The 22,559-nt window shown below is 38.2% G+C and overlaps 1 protein-coding gene across 3 annotated transcripts; it reads left to right on the top strand.

Annotated features, from left to right (window-relative positions):
• The first annotated feature begins 403 nt into the window (after positions 1-403).
• Positions 404-22,463, top strand: LOC106079139 (protein kinase C-like 2). 3 transcript variants are annotated; one of them, XM_056031181.1, is made up of 12 exons: positions 471-519; positions 5,300-5,410; positions 6,818-6,931; positions 7,725-7,946; positions 8,907-9,001; positions 10,431-10,493; positions 11,942-12,089; positions 12,236-12,316; positions 12,587-12,694; positions 13,891-14,053; positions 20,029-20,063; positions 22,268-22,463. In XM_056031181.1, exons 1-11 carry the CDS (start codon positions 502-504, stop codon positions 20,058-20,060), a joined length of 1,155 nt encoding a protein of 384 aa, XP_055887156.1. In that variant the 5' UTR covers positions 471-501; the 3' UTR covers positions 20,061-20,063; positions 22,268-22,463. The 3 variants fall into 3 exon arrangements, with proteins under 3 accessions (XP_055887155.1, XP_055887157.1, XP_055887156.1); XM_056031180.1 differs by lacking the exons at positions 20,029-20,063; positions 22,268-22,463 and adding an exon at positions 15,560-15,756 and having other exon boundaries at positions 404-519; XM_056031182.1 differs by lacking the exons at positions 7,725-7,946; positions 20,029-20,063; positions 22,268-22,463 and adding an exon at positions 15,560-15,756 and having other exon boundaries at positions 451-519.
• Positions 22,464-22,559: the final 96 nt, after the last annotated feature.

The following is a 22,559-nucleotide window of genomic DNA, read 5'->3' as shown; positions in this document are numbered from 1 at the left end:
TATCAACCTTCTTCAAATACTTAGTTAAATATCAATATGTTTCTGAAAACAAACATTGATAGTGCGAAGCTCAGAGCTTGCTATGCCCAATCTCATTTATGGACCAGTTTGGGGGGGGGGGGTATCTTGGTGATGCCTTTAGTCGCTCAGTAAATACAGCTCTGCTCGAATCGGGTGTCGAACCTCAAGTCCGTTCATAGGACCAAGTTCAAGCGTACTCTCGATCACGCTTCCAAATCAAGTCTAGGGAAAGGAACACTCTCAAACCTCTCCTGACTTGCAGCTATACCCAATTTGATATGTGGAAGGTGAGAATTCGCACATGAAAGGACTGCTGAATAGTTTTAAAAAATTAAGCATTGTGTTTGAGATTACTGCACAAGAAGAAATTTCAATTATTTTTTTTGTTGATTGGTTGAGAAACGTCATCATAAAAGTCATGTGATTAGAAATATTTCTGTAAAGAAAGCTAAACAATTAAATCTTGTTTACGATATTGAGATGGCTTCATCTTTGGCGGTAGGTTTTTAATTTTCAACATTTGTTCACCAATCATTAGAGCACGGAACGTCTTGCTTGTATTGACCAGAAAAAAAAAGTGGAAACCGAAGTCAAGGCCATCCAGGTATAACATGGCCATGGCATCGCAACTTCAGAGAGAAGACTTAGAATACTTCGATCATTGATGTAGATCTAGATCTAGTCTTGTAGATTTAGAATCTAGACCTAGATTCTATATTAGATCTAGATCTATATTTTGGGAACCAGCTGGGAAGATGCTGTGGACTTTGTCTATGACTGATCTAATTCTTCTGCGTTCTCATTAATGATTATCATGTTGGACTTGGAGAGTTCTGATAACTAATTCTAGCAGGGCCGGCCTGAGGTAATTGGAGGCTCTTAGACTTTGGCTTAGATCCCCCCCCCCAGCGCCCTAGGCAAATTAAATATGGTCCCCCCCCCCTAAATGAAATAGAAAAACAAAAACTTTAGACCGAAAGACCTTCTAGTATCTATATCTCCATCAACAATTAAGTTAAATTCGTAGAGCGCAAATGTGTTTCATGGACGATTCGTGATCACCAGACTAAAAATAACGTTTCGACATTTTAGCAAAGAAAGAAACAAAGGTCTTCTAGTATATGTAGTTTGACACGTAGATCTAAACATTCCAGAATATAACTTGAATTATAGGACAGACACAGAGCTGGGCAAGTAGACATAGAGCTGGGCAAGTAGACATAGAGCTGGGCTAGTAGACATAGAGCTGGGCAAGTAGACACAGAGCTGGGCAAGTAGACATAGATTTCCAATTTTTCGCAATTTTTTTCTCCAAATTTTTTTCTATGAATCCTGTCTAGGCTCCCACCAAACGGAGGCCCTAGGCGGCTGCGTAGTCTGCCTATGCCCATGGCCGGCCCTAATTCTAGTACCAAAGTGGTTTAAATTGTTACTGATTAGTAATCAGAGTCGAAGTTTGACTGAAGTATAGAGGATGCGATACTGTCTGTTTTCTTGTACTTCAGTCTATATCATCGTTACGCTGCAAAGCTCAAGCTAATAGCTAAGCGACCACGCAAACATATAAACTATTAGGGCAGGGCTTCTTTTTTGTGACGGTACGCACCGGTACGGCGTACCGGCACCTTTTTCAATGTGGGGAGAAATTATTACTTTTCTTGTATTGTAACGTTTATTATTTATATATTAGTAGTTAAAAGTTAGGCAATTCATTACTGAGTACCGGCGCCTAATCACTGAGTACCGGCACCTATTTATTTTTTTACAAAAAAAAGCACTGATTTAGGGCCCTAATTCCAGTATCGCAAGCTGGTCTGCTTACCGTATTTCCGCGCATATTAGCCGCGGGTTTTACAAGTTTTTACAAACGAATGGAAGCTGTGCGGGGTATAAAAAGGTGCGGGGTTTAAAACATTTATTTTACTCATAAACAAAGCACAACGGAAACTATGGACATACCGGCGGGTCTTTATACTTCTTATATTTCACTGTGAGGTTGTGAAATGTATATAGGAAATCTTTATGAACATCTCCTTCTAAACCCCAATAAAACAAATAGTACCGATGATAGTACTTTAGGTGCCGGTTGTTAACAGCAAGCCAAACTTTGCACGTACGGGGTATATAAGGGTGCGGTTTGTACGATTTCGTTTTTACTTTTTTTTTGTAATGTTTGCGGGGTATACGCGTGATGTGGGGTATATACATAAGAGGGGTATACGCGTGTGCGGGGTATATGCACGAAAAGACGATATCTCCGACGTTTTGCGGAAAATCATTACAAGAAGACGAATGAAAAACATACTTCTGTTTAATGAAGGCAACCTCTGTCTATATTATACCTAGATCTGCATTCATTGTCAGTATTTGTTTTTGTTCTCAGAGCACTACGTTTGATTAAAAAAAAAACACTTTGGCCTTGACTGAATAGGGTACTACTGGGTGTTTTAAAAAGAGTGGCCCTAAATCATCAAGCATTCATTTATTTCTAAAGCATGGTAATGGATTGAATCAGTGGTCGTATGATACAGGCGTTATCTTTGTTTAACTGGGTGTTAATTTCAATTTGTCTTATTTATTTACCGTTAAAATGGCGAATCTTCAGCGTTTTCTTTGTTCTCTGCACTTGGCCTGCCAGGTCCCCCACACTCATTGGCTGGCACTGGCGGATCCAGGGGGGGGGGGCGGTAGGACCGATCGCCCCCCCCCCCCACTCGGACGAATTTTAGTATAGAATTCACACAATTTGTATACGAATTCATTACTTATGTTAATAATATATACTAATTATTTATATTTCAACCTATTTTTAGATTATTTCTCGCCCCCCCCCTCTAGTATGTTGGCCGATTTGGTGGGGTCGGGAGGGGGCGATGGTATCAATCCCCCCCCCCCCCCCATAAACTTTGGAGTGGGGGGGGGCGGTCCAATTTCTTTGTAGAAATCACAGCTTGCTAACAGAATCAATTAAATATCTATGTGATTAAAACTTGTTATTGATATTTTAACCGATCTTTGTATTATGTCGTTCCCTGTTTGCCAATTTATATCTACTGCCCTTCCCACCTAAACCTTTTGAGGGGGGGGGCGGTCCTACTTTAATGGAGAAATCATAGTTTGTGAACAAAATTAGTTGAATTAATATATAGATTTATATTATGTCGCTCGCCTTCTTGTATCTTGGCCGTTTCGGTAAGGTTGGGGGAGGGGGAAATTGCATATACTGCCCTCCCCACTCTAGCCCTCTGAGTGGGGGGGGGGCGGTCCTATTTTTATGGAGAATCATAGATGTGAACAAAATTAGTTTAATATCTATATAATATAAACTACATATTGATATGTGAACTCATTGTATATTATGTTTTATGGAGAATCATAGTTTGTGAACAAAATTAGTTGAATATCTATATAATATAAACTACATATTGATATGTGAACTCATTGTATATTATGTCGTACCACACTCTAATCTCAAATTTTATCATTAGTAAAATTTAAATGAAAAAGGGTTGTACCAGGTGGGAGGGGCGATTCATGCAGTTAGGAAATTACAAAACAAAAACATCTGTCACTAATATAATTTATATATACTATAAATTAAATTCTTATATCGAGTCGCCCCACCCCTATTCTATAATGCCAAATGCAATCATTAGCAGAAATTATTAAAGGAGCGAGGATTAATCGTTTTCACTCTACCGCCCCTCCCATTTCCAGACAGAGTTTATGTAATTTCACATGAATTTATCATAACTATTTTAAGAAAGACTGCATTCAAAAAATTAGAATTCAAACGAAATTTTTCAGTATAAGAGTCACGATTGAGATGAGTTCTAAACCCAAATCATTTTTTCATAGTCGCCTTTTTCTAACCTTTACTCAATCTGATATTTTTCTAGTTAAATAAATTTGGGACTATAACTCACAATTTATACTTTGATTCTATTGAATATTATTTATCGAAGAATTTTTTTTCGGCGGAGATCCTCAAAGCCAAAATCTAAATATGTGGGGTATCTTATCTTTTCAAGGAACAAATCGGATTTTTTGCAATGTATTAAGGGCCTATAAATTCATATTAGAATATCTTTCAAGTACAACATTATTCAAAAGGTCATTTTTTAATAGTATGAATAATGAGTTTTAGGTCAGGAGAATACGTTTCTTCTGTGAAGTATGCAAGAAAACTCTTTTGGCGGCCCCCCCATTGATGAATAATTAGCTGTAGATGTTAGGAGAATGCGTTTCTACAGTGAAGAATGCAAGAAAACGCTTTTGGCGGCGGGGCTTCGCCCCGAACTCCATTGATAAATAATGAGTTGTATATGTCAGGAGAATGCGTTTCTACAGTGAAGAATGCAAGATAACGCTTTTGGCGGCGGGGCTTCGCCCCGAACTCCATTGATGAATAATGAGCTGTAAATGTCAGGAGAATACTTTTCTGCAGTGAAAAAAGCAAGAAAACGCTTTTGGCGTCGGGGCTTCGCCCCGAACTCCATTGATGAATAATGAGCTGTAAATGTCAGGAGAATACTTTTCTGCAGTGAAAAAGCAAGAAAAGATTTTTTGTCGCCCCGAACCCCACTTGAAAACCTTAGAGCACTGCCTCAGTTGTTTTGTTTTTCACCAAAGGTTGAGAAATGCTGCTTTTTAAAAATTCTCACATATATATATATATATACGCACGTGAATGCATAGGGTTAGGGTTTACTGGGCATTAGGGTTAGGGTTTGGAAAAAAATCGCCCCCCCCACTCAAAAGTTCTGGATCCGCCAGTGCTCATTGGGCTCGACTTTTTCCTGTGTGTGTGTGGGGGGGTGTATGTAACACAGTTTTTGTACCGCCGTCGCCAGTTACTATCAGTGACATGAAACAAGAAATAACAAGCTGTAATCAACACAAAGGACAGGGACATCCTGAAGTGTGTTTGGCTTGATGTCCGTGCCGCTGGTCACATTGAGCACTGTTAAACCATGAAGTAATGTTATATGCAACACATGTGTCCAGCTATCCATTTTTTTTTTATCTTTGAAACAGAGCGCAATGGTTTTCGAGCATTCTTTTTTGGATCACCCTGTATTGTAATACCACACAGGCTTTGATCTAGATTTAGATTTAGACATAATGCTGGGCTGTAAATTTGGTTTTCTGCAATTCCACGGGAAAACTTGTAGCCAACTTATAGAGAAGGAGGCTTCACTTTCATTGCGTAATGTGGGAAATTTTTTAAATTTTCCAACATTCGAAGGATTTGAACACTATTTCGCTACTCCCACAGAGATTCCGGAACACAATGAAGCCTACGCCTGAAAAGATCACGTGCCCATATTACCCCAAACCGAAGGACACGAGAGATGAAAAGTTTCCGACATTCACCAAGGACCTTTACGTAAGTCAATGGCGTCGCTATGGCAACCGTTCTTGTTTGCACAGCAGCGATATATCGTTCTGTATTATTTGCTTTTTCCATTTCTCAAACACATAAGATGATTTCATCGTCACCATCATCATCATCACCATCACCATCATCATCCTCACCACCACCATCATCACCATCATCATCTACATCCTGACCACCACCACCACCACCACCATCATCATCATCATCATCATCATCATCACCATCATCATCACCATCATCATCACCATCATCATCACCACCACCACTACCACCATCATCATCATCATCATCCTGACCACCACCACCACCACCACCATCATCATCATCATCATCATCATCATCATTATCACCATCATCAGCATCACCATCATCACCACTACCACCATTATCATCATCATCATCATCAATCATCATCATCATCAATCATCATCAATCATCATCATCAATCATCATCATCAATCATCATCATCAATCATCATCATCAATCATCATCATCATAGTCGTCATTATCATCTGTCCTGATTGACATAAAGGAATAAATCCTCGTTACTGTGAAGAGACAAAATCTGAGCTGGTTTTATTGTAAGACATGACTCGCTGTTAAAGGTCATCCTCCAAGGTACAGTGTAAGGAACAAGAAGAAAGAGTCGTCCATAGAAAAGCTGGCTGGACATTGTAAAAAAAATAGACCTGTCTCCCTCTTGATATCCTGCTAAGAGCAGCTGCTGACCAAGGAAAGTGAAGGAACTTGGTTACGCGAACTGTCACAGCAGTGAAAGCGCCCCCCTAGGACGAAAGTCAAGGGACAGATGATGAAACATAAGAGAAACCTTATTTTTATTAGTTAAATGTTGTCGACCCCAACCTATATGTAAGCTTACAAGGTGGCAACACTTTGTGATCAATGCATCGATAATACTATTAAGATTGCCTTGTACCAAATAAACTAATTATTGCCTTGTTCCAAATAAACTGATTACTCTTCATGTCCACCAGGGACCCCTGCGTTACATGCACTTAACATTTTCAGTTGTGTCCTAAAAACTTAGGCCCTAGGGCCTTTTCCAATCACGAACCAGAGGTTTGGAACTCATTCCCCATTGAGGGCCATCTAGACTTGCCTGTCCAGGGCTTTTGCGTATTAGCTCACACTTAATGGTTGTTAACGACATTATATAAAAGAATTATTGGCAGTAGTATGACATGCTTAAGGAATATGAATATATATATATATATATATAATGTAAATATTGTTGGTTATATATAATGAACCTGTCTTTCTGATGTATTAGGATGTACCCCTAGAGGTAATGTTCTAAATTTATTCATAAGAACATTTATAGTGTTCAAGATGTTATAGTTTGAGGTTTTTAAGGACATCTTTCTACGTTTCAGTTTTCTGCGTTCCCAGCGCCAATACCAGTCCGGCAAATCGATGACGACAAGGAGGTTGACCACAGCCAGCTTCTGAAACAGATGGCCAACCTGGGCTCAGGAAGGTTTGGAAAAGTAAAGGATTCCTTTTTTTTTTGTATCAGCATGAATATGCTAGCCCTACTTGACCTAAAGCCCTACTAGACTGTAAATCCTTTTAGATGATAAACTCTACTGGACAGTAAACAGCTAGCCCATTGATTGCGCTGGTGGATAGTGAACAATAGTTTATTGATTGCGGTGGTTGATAGTAAGCCATAGTTGATTGATTGTGCTGGTGGACAGTTATCCATAGTTGATTAATTGCGCTGGTGGATAGTAAACCATAGCTGCAGGGGCGGACTGGATGTCAAAATTGGCCCAGGCATTTCTATACGATTTTGTATATCATATGATGGGTCTCCAAATATGACACTTATATAGCCCCTAATATATGAGAATATTATAAAACCTTTAACAATTTAATGCGTGCCGTAGTGGCATTCATGAGGCCCTTTAGGCCCATCTGAGTACTGGCCCACCGGGCATTTGCCCAAATGCCCATATAGCCAGTCCGCCCCTGCATAGTTGATTGATTGCGCTAGAGGATAGTAAACCATAGTTGACTGTAATGCCTTATTTGATTGTAAGCCCTAATATTCTGCTTGCCTCAAGCCATATGCGTCAATGACTTAGTATAATAAGTTAATTTTCAAATTGACTCGTGTTTTGCTAGGTGCCATAAATAATTGTGTCAAGTTTCAACTTGATCCGAGAAATGGGTGTGGGAGAAAGAACGTGTTTACCTCTTTTACCAGACAGTGAGTTGCTATAAACTTTTGTAATAAAATTCACCTTCACCCTCACTGACCTATATCTTATCATTCAGACGTTCACGGTGATGCCCAAAGATTTTACCAACTACGCTTGTACCATTGTGCCTAAGCAAAGCTCCAAGCTAATGGTCGCACTGACCCGAGTTGAGACCAGCAAGGTGGATTACCTGGACATTCTAAGGGCCACAGATCCTTTCATACTGGACGCGAAAGAGCCTTCCCCCTTCATTTGTAAAATATTGTTACGGTTTCGTAGCCTACTACCTTATCAAGTGGTAAGATTTTGTTACGGTTTCAGTAGTGAAAAAAACAACAACCTGTAAATTATTATAATTAAAGGCACGGTGGCTAAAAGGTAAAGAGCTAGGCTTCCGAATCGAGGGGTTCCGGGTTCGAATCCTTATGAAGACTGGGGTTTTTAAATTTCGGAATCTTTAGATTGCCTCTGAGTCCACCCAGCTCTAATGGGTGCCGGGCACTAGTTGAGGAAAAGTATAGGCGGTTGGTCGTTGTGCTGGTCACATGAAAGCCGCGTTAACTATAGGCCACAGAAACAGATGACCTTTACAGCATCTGCCCTAGAGATCGCAAAGTCTGAAAGTGGGGAACTTTTTCTAACTTAATTCTTAATTATTATATTTTTTTTTATCTGATTCGATTATTAATTTATGGGCCCTTCTGTTCTCAAGTCCTGGCAGGACATGAAGAGGTTAAACAAGTTGATTCCGGAGCGTCAAAGTTTGCAACAGGCCGTGCATGTGAATGTTTTAGGGCTATCTGATAGGGCAGCTTCCTTTCTCCTTCTCTTGTCAATGTTTTATAAATAAATGACCTTCACCCACTTCTGGTTTATGTTTCTATATACATCAATATTGAAGCCAAAATAATATATTATATTATATTATATTATATTATATTATATTATATTATATTATATTATATTATATTATATTATATTATATTATACATAATAGTGGAGGCGAGGTGGCTGATCGGTAAGGCTCTTTGCTTCCGAACCGTGGGTTCCGAGTTGGAGTCCTGGTGAAGACTCGGATTTTTACTTTCGGTATCTTTTAGTTGTGGACATGTAATGGTGGTTGGTGGTTGTTAATCGTGGGCCACAGAAATAGATGACTTTTACATTACCTGGCCCATAGATCACAAGGTCTGAAAAGGGACCTTTACTTTTTCTTTTACTCCACTCAATAATATTTGAATGGTTGATCTTCTGACAGGAGCACTATGTATTTGTGAGTGAGTACTGGATCGATGCTCTTTCCATGTGTAAATATCTTCAAGACCTCGGCTTTATGAAGGAGGGGAAGACTAGGTACAGAACTTTCAATATTCATTGTTACCTCCCTTACCACACCGCCATAGCACAAGCTTCTAGTACATAAAAGTACATGTATTTCATAATTCAGTGTTTAGTGCATGATAATCAACTTTAGAACATGTGACCAACCATGATACTTCGTTTTGGCGTTAAACACTTTATAGCATGATACTTTGTTACTGAACTTATGCATTGAAATATAGTGCCGATAGTACTAATATGTTTGACAATGATTCGTGATCACCAGACTAGAAATAATGTTTCGACAAGGGTCATCTAACATATGTATCTAGTCTAACAAGTAAATTTAAACATCCGCGAATGAATTTTTATACATACTAGAGACTCGGAGCTAGACAAAGAGCCATAAAGTTCTGCTATGTTTGGAATTTGATCCATGTTTCTCCCCCCCCCACCCCCCACCAATTGGAGGGCTCAGGTGGCTGCTTAGTTTGCCTATGCCTAAGGCCGGCCCAGAGTAGAATATTGACACGAAGACAGGACCGCCTATTAGTGGAGGTACTTGGTTCTCACAGCACTAGGCTGCTTTTAGGAATAACATGTTCGATTAGATAGTTAATGGAGATTTTATGGAAATACTAAAAAAAATGTACATTATAAAGAGGCTAAAGAAGTATTTCAATAAGAGCGTCGTACACCACACAACTCTCTCTCTCTCTCTCTTTTTCCAGAAAAAATCTCTTCTCTATATAACAAAATTCTGAGCTTCTTTTTTAAGCAAAATCATGTCACACACACTCAAACTAAAACTAACTCAAAACAAACATTATATTTACCTTATACATACCCACTACGTTAACTTGTCCAGAATCTTACCCTTTCATAATAACTGGACACTGTTAAACAGCAACATTCTAGCCCTAACTTTAGAATTCACAATTAATTAACTACCAATAAGTAATTGGCTTATCGATAATTAAAAAAAAATGATTCGTGTTTTGGTAGGTACAATAAATAATTGTTTAAAGTTTTAATTTGATCCGGGAAAGGGTATAGGAAAGAAAACGTGATCATTCATCTATCGGAACAAAACCCTACATATTCAGCCGTATCTGTGAATACTGAAGGGTCAATTTTCCTTGTTGGTATTAAACAAAATAATTAATTACCAGTAATTAATATACTAATCTTTTTAATTTTTTAAATTGATTCATGTTTTGTATATGCCAATGAATAATTGTGTGAAATTTCAACTTGATCCGAAAATGGTTGTGGACAGTGGACGAAATAACTTACAAACATTTTACCAGACAGACAAATAGAGAGAGTTAATATAAGCGCTGTAAAAATGAACTGAAGCGATCGTCTTTATGACATAATTCTCTTATCTTTCTCTTTCTTTTCTATAACATAATCAACAATGATAATATTTGTTCCTTTTTTTATATTTCTTTCCCCCCAGATTTTATTTGATGGAATTAGCAGATGCCGTCATGTACATACACAGTCGAGGCATGATCCTCAGGTAACTGACTATCTCTTCCATGGTTCTGTTGTGAGAATTCAATTGACTTCCATTTTTTAGTTGACAAAACCTTTCTCTAATCGCTATATCCTTCAAATGTGGTTTCTTGTGCAAGCACTACAGAGTACCTTGGGGAGAAGGCTGAGGTAGCATATTGTTTAAAGCTGATAGTACAAGACAAACAGCTGACTGGTTGAAGCTTTGGGTAGAGATAAAGACAGCATACTGGTTGGGCTGAAGGAACAGGTCAAGGTAGCATATTGGTTGGGTTGAAGGAACAGGTCAAGGTAGCATATTGGTTGGGCTGAAGGAACAGGTCAAGGTAGCATATTGGTTGGGCTGAAGGAACAAGTCAAGGTAGCATACTGGTTGGGCTGAAGGAACAGGTCAAGGTAGCATATTGGTTGGGCTGATGGAACAGGTCAAGGCAGCATATTGGTTGGGCTGATGGAACAGGTCAAGGCAGCATATTGGTTGGGCTGAAGGAACAGGTCAAGGTAGCATACTGGTTGGGCTGAAGGAACAGGTCAAGGTAGCATATTGGTTGGGCTGATGGAACAGGTCAAGGTAGCATACTGGTTGGGCTGAAGGAACAGGTCAAGGTAGCATATTGGTTGGGCTGATGGAACAGGTCAAGGCAGCATATTGGTTGGGCTGATGGAACAGGTCAAGGTAGCATATTGGTTGGGCTAAAGGAACAGGTCAAGGTAGCATATTGGTTGGGCTGATGGAACAGGTCAAGGTAGCATATTGGATGGGCTGATGGAATAGGTCTGGGCAGATTACTTGTTGGGCTGACTGAACAGGTCAAGGTAGCATACTGATAGGTCTGAAAGAACAGGTCTGGGCAGCATACTGTTTTGCTTAAGGAACAGGTCTGGGCAGCATACTAGTTGGCTTAAGGAACAGGGCAGCATACTGGTTAGGATGAAGAAACAGGTCTGGGCAGGATACTGATTGGGCTAAAGGAGCAGGTCTGGGCAGCATACTTGTTGGGCTGAAGGAACAGGTCAAGGTAGCATACTGGTCGGGCTGAAAGAACAGGGCAGCATCCTGTTTAGCCGAAGGAACAGATCAAGGCAGTGTTCTGGTTAAATATAAAAAGGGGCTCCTATGAGATGTTGAAAAGAAATATGTTAGGACAGACCAGGTATAAAATTCAAAGCACAAACTGCTTTGATAGATCCTATGGAATATAAGGCATATCCCTTTAATAATACGTTCATAACTTTAAAACTTTGATTTGAGATCCATCTTTATACTTAGAATAAAAAAAAACTTTTTTTCAAAAAGTAATCAGCCTAGGATTTCTTTGGGCAATAGCGCAAATTCTATCATCACTACCATATAAATATAAAATACAAATATACATACATGCGCTTTATACTCGATAATTAAAAGACAAATAGTTCATGAAAAAATCAAAAACATCTTTTTTTTTTCATCAGACGTCTTTCCCTTTGTTCACTTCTGATCGAGCCCAGCGGCCATCTCAAGTTAACCCCTTACTCTCTGTGTGAACAAAATCTGGACTGCGGTCAACCATGTAACATGTTGGTCAAGATTTGTGGTGACCAGTTCTACGCATCACCTGAGGTATTTCTTCAACTTGTTAAATGTGTTGAAATAAAAAAAAAATAGATAACCAATTTTTGATTAGATCGTTTACATTTACTATGCAAGGGAGTTAACAAATTAAGCCTTCATATTATTAATGGTAGTTTCCCTTTGTATAATTTCAGGTTGTATTTGGGGTTGATGTTCAGTATGCGGCTGATTGGTGGTCATTTGGTGTAATTGCCTTCCAGTTGTTGACCGGTAGGGTAGGTGGACATATCATTCTAGATCTTTTTTTTTTAAATTGCTGTACATATATTTTCCTACCTTATCTATTTTATCTGTGAATAGACCTTGATTTAAATGATTTAACTGTATAGAATTTAACCATTGTTATCTAGAGAGAGAGAGGGTAGTCCTTAAGGGAATGCAGGCACGACATGGCCTAAAATTGTGCCGATGTGCCTAAAATCAAAACCAAACCAAACATATATTAATGACCTGGTTATTTTAGTCTAAGGATGTTTCTTCCTCAGCTTCCATTCACGGGGCGTACCCTTGGTGACCTCGGCAAAGCAATCACTGAGGAAAATGTTGAGTTCCCCAACACAATGTCAGGAGAAGCTGTTGCTTTAATCAAATACGTGAGTCCTTGAATGTTGTCTTTGAAATGACTTGTATTCAAATTGTTATCATAATTATTTAATTGTTATTACTATTGTTATACTTGCTCTGGGAGAGAAGTTTCATTGTTTTAAAGGCTCAGCAAAACCAACTCTATTTGAGTCCTATCTTTTAAAATTACTAGTCTATAAGTAAAGTAATTAAAGTTCCCCTTTCAGACCTAGTGATGTAAAGGTCATCTGTTTCTGTGGCCCGACAGTTAACGAGGGAGTCATGTGGCCAGAACGTTAGAGCTGGGTGGATTCAGAGGTGCTCTGAAGATCCCGAAAGTAGAAATCCGGGTCTTCACCAGGATTTGAATCCTGGACTTCCGATTCAGAAGCCAAGCGCTTTACCACTCAGCCACCGTGCCTCCTTACTAGTCTATATCAGGACTCAAACTCGAGCTCTCTTTTCTCCAGTCAGGAAGCTAACAGCTTAGCACATCCCACACATAAAGTAAAAACATTGTCTCTTATGTGTAAGTTTAAGATTTCGAACAGAAAGTTTAGGCATGGTTTCTCCATATTGCCTAGCAAGACAAACATTGAAAAATTACTTTACTTTAAAAAGACAGTACCCTCTTTATGCAACTTATAGAGCGAGTGTTTTGCTCTTAATAAACGAATGATCCCCTCCCCCTCCCCCTTCCCCTAAAAAGAATCCAGATTAAGCGAATGTATAGATTTACTAGGCATTATAATATTCTAATGACAGGCCTTGAGATCTAGACTAAAAATTTTCCTGAAAAATAGTTTATTAACCTGTTGATTAAATATGGCCTTTATGCGGAAATGCCGAAAGACTTATAGTCCATACCAGATAAATAATTCCTAGTCCTCTAGCCAAATTTAGATTTTTTTCTTTTTTTTTAAATTTGAAAAGTGATAACGGTCAAACTAGACTTTTTCCCGTGTGGCTAACGAGCTAGTCATTCTTTTCTCAACGATATACATAAACCGTCAAATTTCTAGGAAAATCGTTAGAGCCATTTTCGAGTTCCTTGTCCAGGATTTTCCCACCTAGAACTTTCCACGAAGTAACGAACTGAATATAGGTATTATAAAAAAAAAGAAACTTTTTAACGACTAACTTTAAGTTTATTTTTAGCTAACCTTCCTGACCATCTGAGAATAACTGTCGTCCTGTATTAAGATATAACTGTGTAATATTGCAGTTGCTGCACAAGGACCCTAGGCGCCGTCTCGGCTTCAGCCATGATTTCACCACCGGAAGTGAGTCTGGCTCAATGGCCATAAAGAGCCATCCGTTTTTCCAGGGTATCGCTTGGTTGAATGTGCGCAACACACTGATTACACCACCCGTCCAGCCTCTGGCCAGTAAGTTAGAGCGAATGCCATTATTTTAACACGTGTTCTTTTTTTTTTTTATTGTGTGTCCCCACATTGACATTGCTGCGAAAATTTTTTTGACGCCTTTAGTCTCAGATTGACTAACGATCAACTCATAGAAATAAGGGTATTGTTTGGATATCAGCTCTGGTCTATATATATATGTATGTTGTTACATACACAGTAGTTCCAGCATCCACGCAGCCGATGTAACCAAAGCAAGGGAGGTAACCGTACAACTTTAGGATCAGCTTCATTGTAAGTTCCGTCTGCCTATAGGTTATCAGCTCTTCATTTTTTTCTTAAGGTCGGGTTTAGCCGAGACCAATCGCTATAAAAGGCTTGAGCAAGTGACCAGTAACTTCTCAACATTTGGGCAGCGGAGACCATCAGCTATTTGCCATGTCACAGGTCTGTACGAAGTGGCAACGAGCTATTGGTCTCTACGTTCCACAGGTTGTGACGTCACAGGTCAGTGTTGAGGCCTTCTATGAAGAATGGCCTTGGATTAGCCGCCAGCCCGAGCTGGTTGGAATTAAAAGTTTCCCTTCTCCTCGGAGTGATTTCATAAAGTGAAAACAATTCTCACTTAGTTGCCGCGAGCACCGTAGCTCGTTTATCACCTATCCTGATGTTGTTCCATCTTCTTCCAGGTATAATCCAACTTGGTATTTGATGTCTTAACCCAGTAACCTAACCAGGTGCTTCTAGTGCGATTTCATTTTATTAAATCTTTCTGTCACCAAACCTTAAAGTTGGTACCATACAGTAGATTCCCTGTTTTTGATATTTGAATGTAGTTTGTGAATCATGATTAGGAAGGTGAACACTTTTAACCCTGAGCTAAGTTACTTGATAGCAGTCAGTTAGAGCAGTCAGAGTTAGAGCAGTCAGAGTTAGAGCAGTCAGTTAGAACAGTCAGTAAGAACAGTTTGAAAGGAGCAGTCACTTAACTCTCTCTCTCTCTCTCTCTCTGAAATTATTTACCACATTCTGGTGGAATCAACGCTATTATCGTCAGTTATGAGAGAAAGAGTTAAGAAAGTTATGAAATTTGTACCAGTCAATAAGTTAGTATAATAAGTATTTCTATAGAGGATAAATTATGATTATTCATGGATTTTGTATCATATTTCCTATGTGGTGTTGTTATTATTTTATGGTGGTGACACGTTCAAAGAAGCAAAATTATTTGTTAAAACTTAACATTGAAAATTTATTTTACATCAGTTTATTGCAAATAATCTTCAAGGCTGTGTGGTTATAATACTCGATAAACATACTAGAATAAAACTAGTATAAACAATTTATGAACTTGAAGGCTCAGGTTCGAGCCTGCCAAAAAAAGAACAACAACATAAATGTACTTTTTGAGCAATTCCGGAATATTCCAAAACACTAAACGACAATTACACAATAATATTCTTTGTTGCTATAGTAAACTATTTACTATATCAAACAACTTATGTGTTGTTGTTTTTTTTTTGTTTACAGTGAAAGCTGAAAATAAAAGAATAAATCTCAGGAAATGTCCAGCAAATGTCGTTACGAAGTAGACATTTCTGATAGAATAGCGACAAATTTGACGCAATCACTTTTGCATCATTACCTTTTTTTTAAATTATATTTCTGTGTTTCTAAAATCGTTTATAAAAAGCACACTTCGACTCTTAATAAACTGAATAAAATAAGCTGGAGTGTTGAATACCACTTTTCATGTAGAGAGTGATATAGTATTGGTCATTTTGTGTCGTTTTGCAATAGTAGTTCAGCGGTCCAGCGCCTGGTCACTGGCGGGCGTTTAGTGTCAATGTGGACCAAAGACACCAAGCAAGGCCGGCCATAGGTCAATTTGACTGATTGGTCAAATTGGTCAGGGGCACCGCAATTCACATGAAGTCTATCACTATCAGACATGGCTCTTGTCACAGGCTTTTAAAGTTGTAGGACTTCAAGGGTTAACATATTTAGATAGGCCTAACTTTAATTAACCCGCTGACACCTATAGTGTTTGAATTTCTTCCTATGCATTCTGTATAAAAAAAAGTTCATATAATTATCTAATTAATAGAAATAGTTGTTATTGTTAAAACAAAATAGAAGAGGGTACTCGCAAGCATCCATAAAATTGGGGTCCGCAATTTAAAAAGCCGGCATTGACACAAAAGGTTCACAGGTCATCATAAGACTCTTGTGCATTGCTTCAAAAGAACAAAACAAAACAAAACAAAAAAAAAACAAAGGGAATTCTGCTGTGAAAGAAACACTGTTTGCCCTCAAGGGAAAATCTAAATGTGTGTAATCAGAAAATAGACCGTATGCGTGTTCATGCGCTTATGTTAGGGTAGCGAATAGAATTAGAAAATAGTTTTAGTGTGTAGTTATCTAGAACCTAAATCGACCATCGGCTATGTCTGCACTGGTCGTGGCAAAATATATGGGTCGCAGCTGGGACGGCGTATGAAAAACAGCCTTATTATTATCTAGAACCAAAGAGAGTTGCTGGGATTATATATCAAATTACAAGTTTGAGTGAGAGACACATAGGAAAGAATAGAATTACAACAAGACACAGCGACATTCTCTCTTGTTCAGAATTAGTTTTTAAAAGAAAGTCTTATCAAGGTTTTGAGTGCCCGAGTAGCTGTGTTAGACTCTTGAAGCCGACATGAGAAAATAACAATGTCTACAGGACACCACAAGACACCAACCTAGGCTCTCCAAGACAGTGTCTCAAATACGAAAACCTTCTTTGCACTTTGAATAAAATCTCACACATCACAAGCTTAGTTCAATTCAGAGGGTATGACATTGATCAGTCGGCATCAAAATGTTTGAATTTAAACTTCTCTGAACTGTTGTCAGCCCAACGTCACTGCATTATACGCTAAAGACTTGAAGACTTTATTTTTTAATGAAACAAGTTATTTATTTAGTTCCAAGAATGGATCTAAATCACACCTAACGACTAACATCTAAACTACAGCATCTATGACATCTATAACAACAAAGATAAACGTAATTTCAAGATTGTTCAAACTGACAACTTAAAGACATTATAGAACAAAATCCTAAAAAAAAAACAAAAAAAAAAAAACATTCAAAGGTCATTTAGGGTCAATCTAAAGTTCTAAACGACAAAATGAAGACTAACTAAAAGACTATGTTAATAAAAACTAAAAGTCTGTATGGAGACCAACTTAAAGACTATATGGAAACTAAATGGAAAACTACTAAAAGACTACATGGGAACCAACTAAAAGATTATATGGAAAAACAAAAAGGCTACTTGGGAACCAACTAAAAGACTATATTTATACTAGTTAAAAGACTGATACATGGATACAAACTAAATGACCACATGGAGACTAGCTAAAAGACCTTATGTGGAAAGGAACAAAAGGACTACGTTAAAAATAAACATAGAAGCCCTACTGACCATAACTTGAAGACAACACTGCACTAATGTACTTTAAACTATTGAAGTATAAAACTATTTAGAAAATTAATCTGTAAGACTACAGTACCGAAAATTATGTTACGCGTCTAATCTGCAAACCAACTTGACGACCTAAGAACGGCATTAGAAGACTTTTGTGAATATTCAATGACTACCTAACCAACGATCATGTTATTATCTCATGTTGTAGTTATCAGATCGAAGCAAGTCTCACCCTTATGTAAGAGGTCAAGAAACAAATATAGACTGGTTGCTAAAGTTCACTCTACAATTAGCTCTGGGGATTAATAACATAATACAAGATAAAATGACACCTATTAATCCGTTTCGGCCATTGTCTTCTTCCCAGATTTAGCAACCAATACATCTACAGCCTGGAGCGTAGTGCACGCATATGTAACTTAATGTCAGTCAATCGTTCTCAACGGTTCATTGGTCTTAATGACATTGTTCTATTTTGGGCTGTCAATGAAGGCGGGTAGCCTTGGTGCGTGTGTGTGTGGTGGGTATAGGTCAAGAGGTCGGACCACCATAATGTCCAAGTTCAAGGTAGCAGAGCGATCTGTTTATTAATCCACATTGGTTTGACACGAGGTGTTGAAACTCTCCGAGTGTCTCCAACAGATGGATCGGTTTCAAATTGTTTTTGGTTTTATTTTAGGAAGCGATATGTTACGTAGAACGTCAGGCAAGGGACATAACTGGGATTACTGGCACTTAGTGAATACGAGACAGCGTTTGATGGCCGGGGTAGTAGTAGAGAGATAGACAGCACTGTCTACCATAGTTTGGTACGCTTACCCCTCAGGAGTTTGAAAGGGTTACACGTAGCTCCTCTGTTGTTGTTTTTTTAAATACCCATTTATTATGTTTGGTTAATAAATTAAAATTCAGTATCATTAAGTTTTAAATCACAGCTGTTATTGATATTGTATTTTATACTAATCACATTCGGGGGGCATTCCTGGGCCTTAGATAAGGGGTCATGGGTGGCCCATGCGTCATGGTCCCTCTCTCGAACTTGTTGATGAGATCCAAAGGAACGCTTCGCGTTACATTTGGCACCAAATCAGTTGCAGAAGCTGCCGGAGGGAATTTCACAGTTGATACTCCCAACGCCAAGGTTGTTTCCTGAAGTCTTGTTACCGCAAGGCAGCGGGGGTTTGAAGTCAGTGTACCCCTAAATGAATAGCCTTACTAGGCTGACGAGCTCCATCGACCCGAAGCTCCCGGTTTTATGGCGCCATGTATCCACCTTCACCCCTTCACCTGTTATTAAGAGCAGTTTCGTCGGGCTTAATATCTAAGCCATAGGAGCAGGCCAAGTACTGGACTTGGTTGTCAGAGGCTATCTGAGACGCATGCATTTAGGAGTATTTTATAGACAATGGAAGCTTATCCCCATTGACACCCCCGGCCATGACAACCTATGAAACCAATTAATCACATCATTCGTGTATGTATCCTGCCGTGAAGGGTATCCAGTGCTATAAACATCTTCCCTTTTCCAACTTTATATTTACCTAAAGTTGTTTTTTTAGCATTTGTAGACATGAAGTCGAAAAAAAGGAACAGACTATTCGAAGGGGAACCGCATCTTAGATTAAAATTAACAATCTGGGAACAAAATTATGTTAATTATCTCCAGTGGAACAATTTTCTTCACATTGCTCCAAATAAATCATCATAGATGTTATTTATAATACAACTTTTGGTTATATTTTATTAAGAATAATTTTATTTTTCGTTTATTATTATCGTGGTTAAAGACCAAAAATAAAAACTGTTTTGTTATTATTAAAATAAATCCTCTGTGATTTTTAATGTGCAAACAGCTTCACATACAAAATCCATTCAAATACCTTTTTACTAATACAAAAAGTACATCTGAAAAAAAAATGAATAAAAGCTTAATAAAAAGGCAAAAGCACGAGGTTTCCTAGGATGCTAATAGCTCGACAACTGACGTCAAAAGCTAAAAAGCTGAGGTGTCCTATTTAAAAAAAAAGAGTAGTCTGGTCTACGAAAACCCTTGAAGGGGCACACGTTTGTCAAAGGCTTAGAAAACCAACCAGTTTAAAAAATGCTTTACCTGTTTCGGATGACCCCTCAGATTCTGAAGACGGCTAACACCACATCCAAGCCCAAACCTCCCTAAGACGTGGGGGTGGTAGGGCAATAAGCAGCTCAGGGCCCCAATCCGGGACCATCGAGACCACCGAAAGACAGATTTGATAAATAGATCTCATCATCTCATATCTGCCTGTGGTCCCTCTGGGGCATGGGCCACCAACCAGCCTCCTCCAGGCATCCAGCTCTCCAACTGTCCCCACGTCTTGCCCATCTGCCTGGCGTCTGCTTCCAGATCGTGCCGCCATGCATTCCTGGGCCGACCCATCTTATATATTTGTACATATACATATATACATATTTGTATAAAGTCTTACTTTAAATTGTAGCAGCTTTTCAATGTATTAATTATGATTATAAATAAATATTCCAGAACACTCGACCTCGATGTGGAAATGTCATTAAATGGTAAGACAAATTTTTTTTTTCATTTCTAATCCACTACGTGTCAGTCGATGAGGGTCTAAGAGGATCCCAATTCGCAAAGGGAATCAGACCTTACAGTTTAATAGTAGCGCTACTTCTGTAATGAACGGAAATGTGGATCTCAAGTTTCTGTTTACATTTCAATGTTTCTCAAATGTTTTGTATGTTACGGTTGTTCCTTTAGATTGAAGATAATCTTCTTCCTAGCCCAAACTTCCCACAGGATGATGGGGGACGGCAGCGGGCAGGGCTTGAATCCGGGACCATCGAGTCGCCCAAACGACAGTCCAGAGCGCACACCAACACCCACCAATGCAATTGTTTTAGGTTTAAAAAGTGCAACACTTGCGTACTAACGGTGATCTGAACAAAGTAAAGTAAAATGAAAAAAAAACAAATGTGCATTATCTTCTAAGTTTCAATCTAATGGCCTATCATTGGAATATTATAAAGTAGATTCTATACATTTGCGTTACCAGATGTCTTTCTCTGTGGGGAAGTGGGGGGGGGGGGAAGAGGGGCAAGGTAAAAAGTGTTTTATTGTTTTTTAATATCACATTCATTGGTGATTAAGGGAAAAAAATATCGCTCTATTAGGTTTAAAGAAGATATTGTCTTTAACAGAAAAAGCATTTTAAAAGTTTTTCTTGTTTAGGCATACTTATATAATACAGACGTTACTTCATGAAAGAAGATGATTACGTCCTACGCGTCATGCATTTAGTCATGCATATTAACCAATTACTTAAATTCTGCCAAGTCACTGGTTTTCCTGGCTAGCTCAGGCAACCCATTCCATGCTCTAATAGCACTAGGGAAGAAGGAGTATTTGTACAAATTTGTCCTAGCATATATGGAACAAGGAACGTACCTTTATCTTTGTGTCTTTCAGAGTATTTTATTAAATTTTGTTTTTGTATTTGAAGATTATGGTTCAGTGTTTTATGTATAATTGCTACTTTACTTTTAAGTCTTCTGTCCTGAAGGCTTTCTAAATTTAGTGATTTTACTAAAGGTGTTACTCTAGTCAAATGTGGATATTCGTTTGCTATGAATCTCACTGCTCTATTTTGTGTCTGTTCCAGTTTCTTAATATTTTCTTGAGTTGAGGGGTCCCAAACGGAGGATGCATATTCTATTATTGGCGCATACTTCCGATATTACTTATATAACACGTTCAATTCCCAAAATAACTTTATGTCGAGAGCTAAATTTAGATTCTATCTATACTATAGTTAAAATGATTAAACCAAAGAAAAAAAAAGGTTATCCATTGATCTTTGTGACGTTTGGTTTGCTTCACGCGACAATGAACGTGAGAGCAGAATTCGACTTAAACTCTTGATGTATCAATGAGGTTGTTCCGACGTTCTTCCATGTCACGTGGTAGGGTTGTTTACATTTATGGCCTCATTGGTTTTTATTGTTATTTGAATTTAAAAATGGTCTAGATCTGAATATCTTAAAAAAGTATGTTACAATAATTCTCTAGATCTAATCATCTAATCATAGGAAGATTTTATTTTTATTGTCATTAACCACGTGACTTGGCTTAAAGTGATTCAGAGATACGGAAAAACTCCTTATGAAGCGATGAGCTTATCACGTGATGGAGCTTGTTAAATAATATGGAATTTTAAAAGTCGAGGGTCTGGTCACTGATAGGGATAAAAGCTTTCAGCTGAGCTTTTTTTTTTTGGAGATAAGTAGCTGCTACTTTTTTCGAAATTGAACGAGATTCAAAGGGAAAAATTAAAGAGAGGAATGGAGAAAGACTTTCAACAGATCTTGTGTGGTGCCCCAACGGTCCAGCAGACTAATTGATAGCTGACGGTGAAGGTGCCTTGGCAATATGGTAATCATAGATCTCCAAAGGATACATTCTGTTATAACGAATAAAAGACAATAGTCAGCTAATGACTTCGAAAAGAACTTTTACACAGACCACTGTTTATTTGTTTCGATTTGAAACCCAAAGAAAATCTTCCGTAGAAGAAAGCGCAGATGATAACAATAATGACCTCTAACAGACAAGGGCTTCCTTTGTATTTAATGTGGCAAAATTAGTGGGTCATAGCTGGGTTCTCTTATCCTCGCGAAATTTGGAATTTTCTCCTAATCTTTGGACTCAAAGAGGAACATCTTTTTTTACTCAATTTCCTTTCGTTTTTTTTTTTTTTTTGAAGCGTCGAAGAGTACAGAAAAGTCAATGTATCTCCATCCTCAACATCTCAAGTCCTTTGCTTCAACATCCATAAGTTTACATTTGAAGATCAACACTGCCTAATTCTGAAAACCAGGCATCGCCATGACATCTTTTCAATTATACTAAAATGTTTAAGGAAAAAAAAAAGTAAAAATAAAAAAGAAAGATGACATCAATTTAATAAATACATGTTGTTGTTTTTTATGTCTTAGTTGGCAGTATTAAACAGTCACGTGGGACGTATACTTTTAGAATAGACAATTTTATTTGTA

This window comes from Biomphalaria glabrata, chromosome 5 (assembly GCF_947242115.1).
Source record: "Biomphalaria glabrata chromosome 5, xgBioGlab47.1, whole genome shotgun sequence".
Lineage (NCBI taxonomy): Eukaryota > Metazoa > Mollusca > Gastropoda > Planorbidae > Biomphalaria > Biomphalaria glabrata.
Note: the sequence above shows the minus strand (reverse complement) of the source record. Positions and strands in the feature narration are given on the sequence as shown.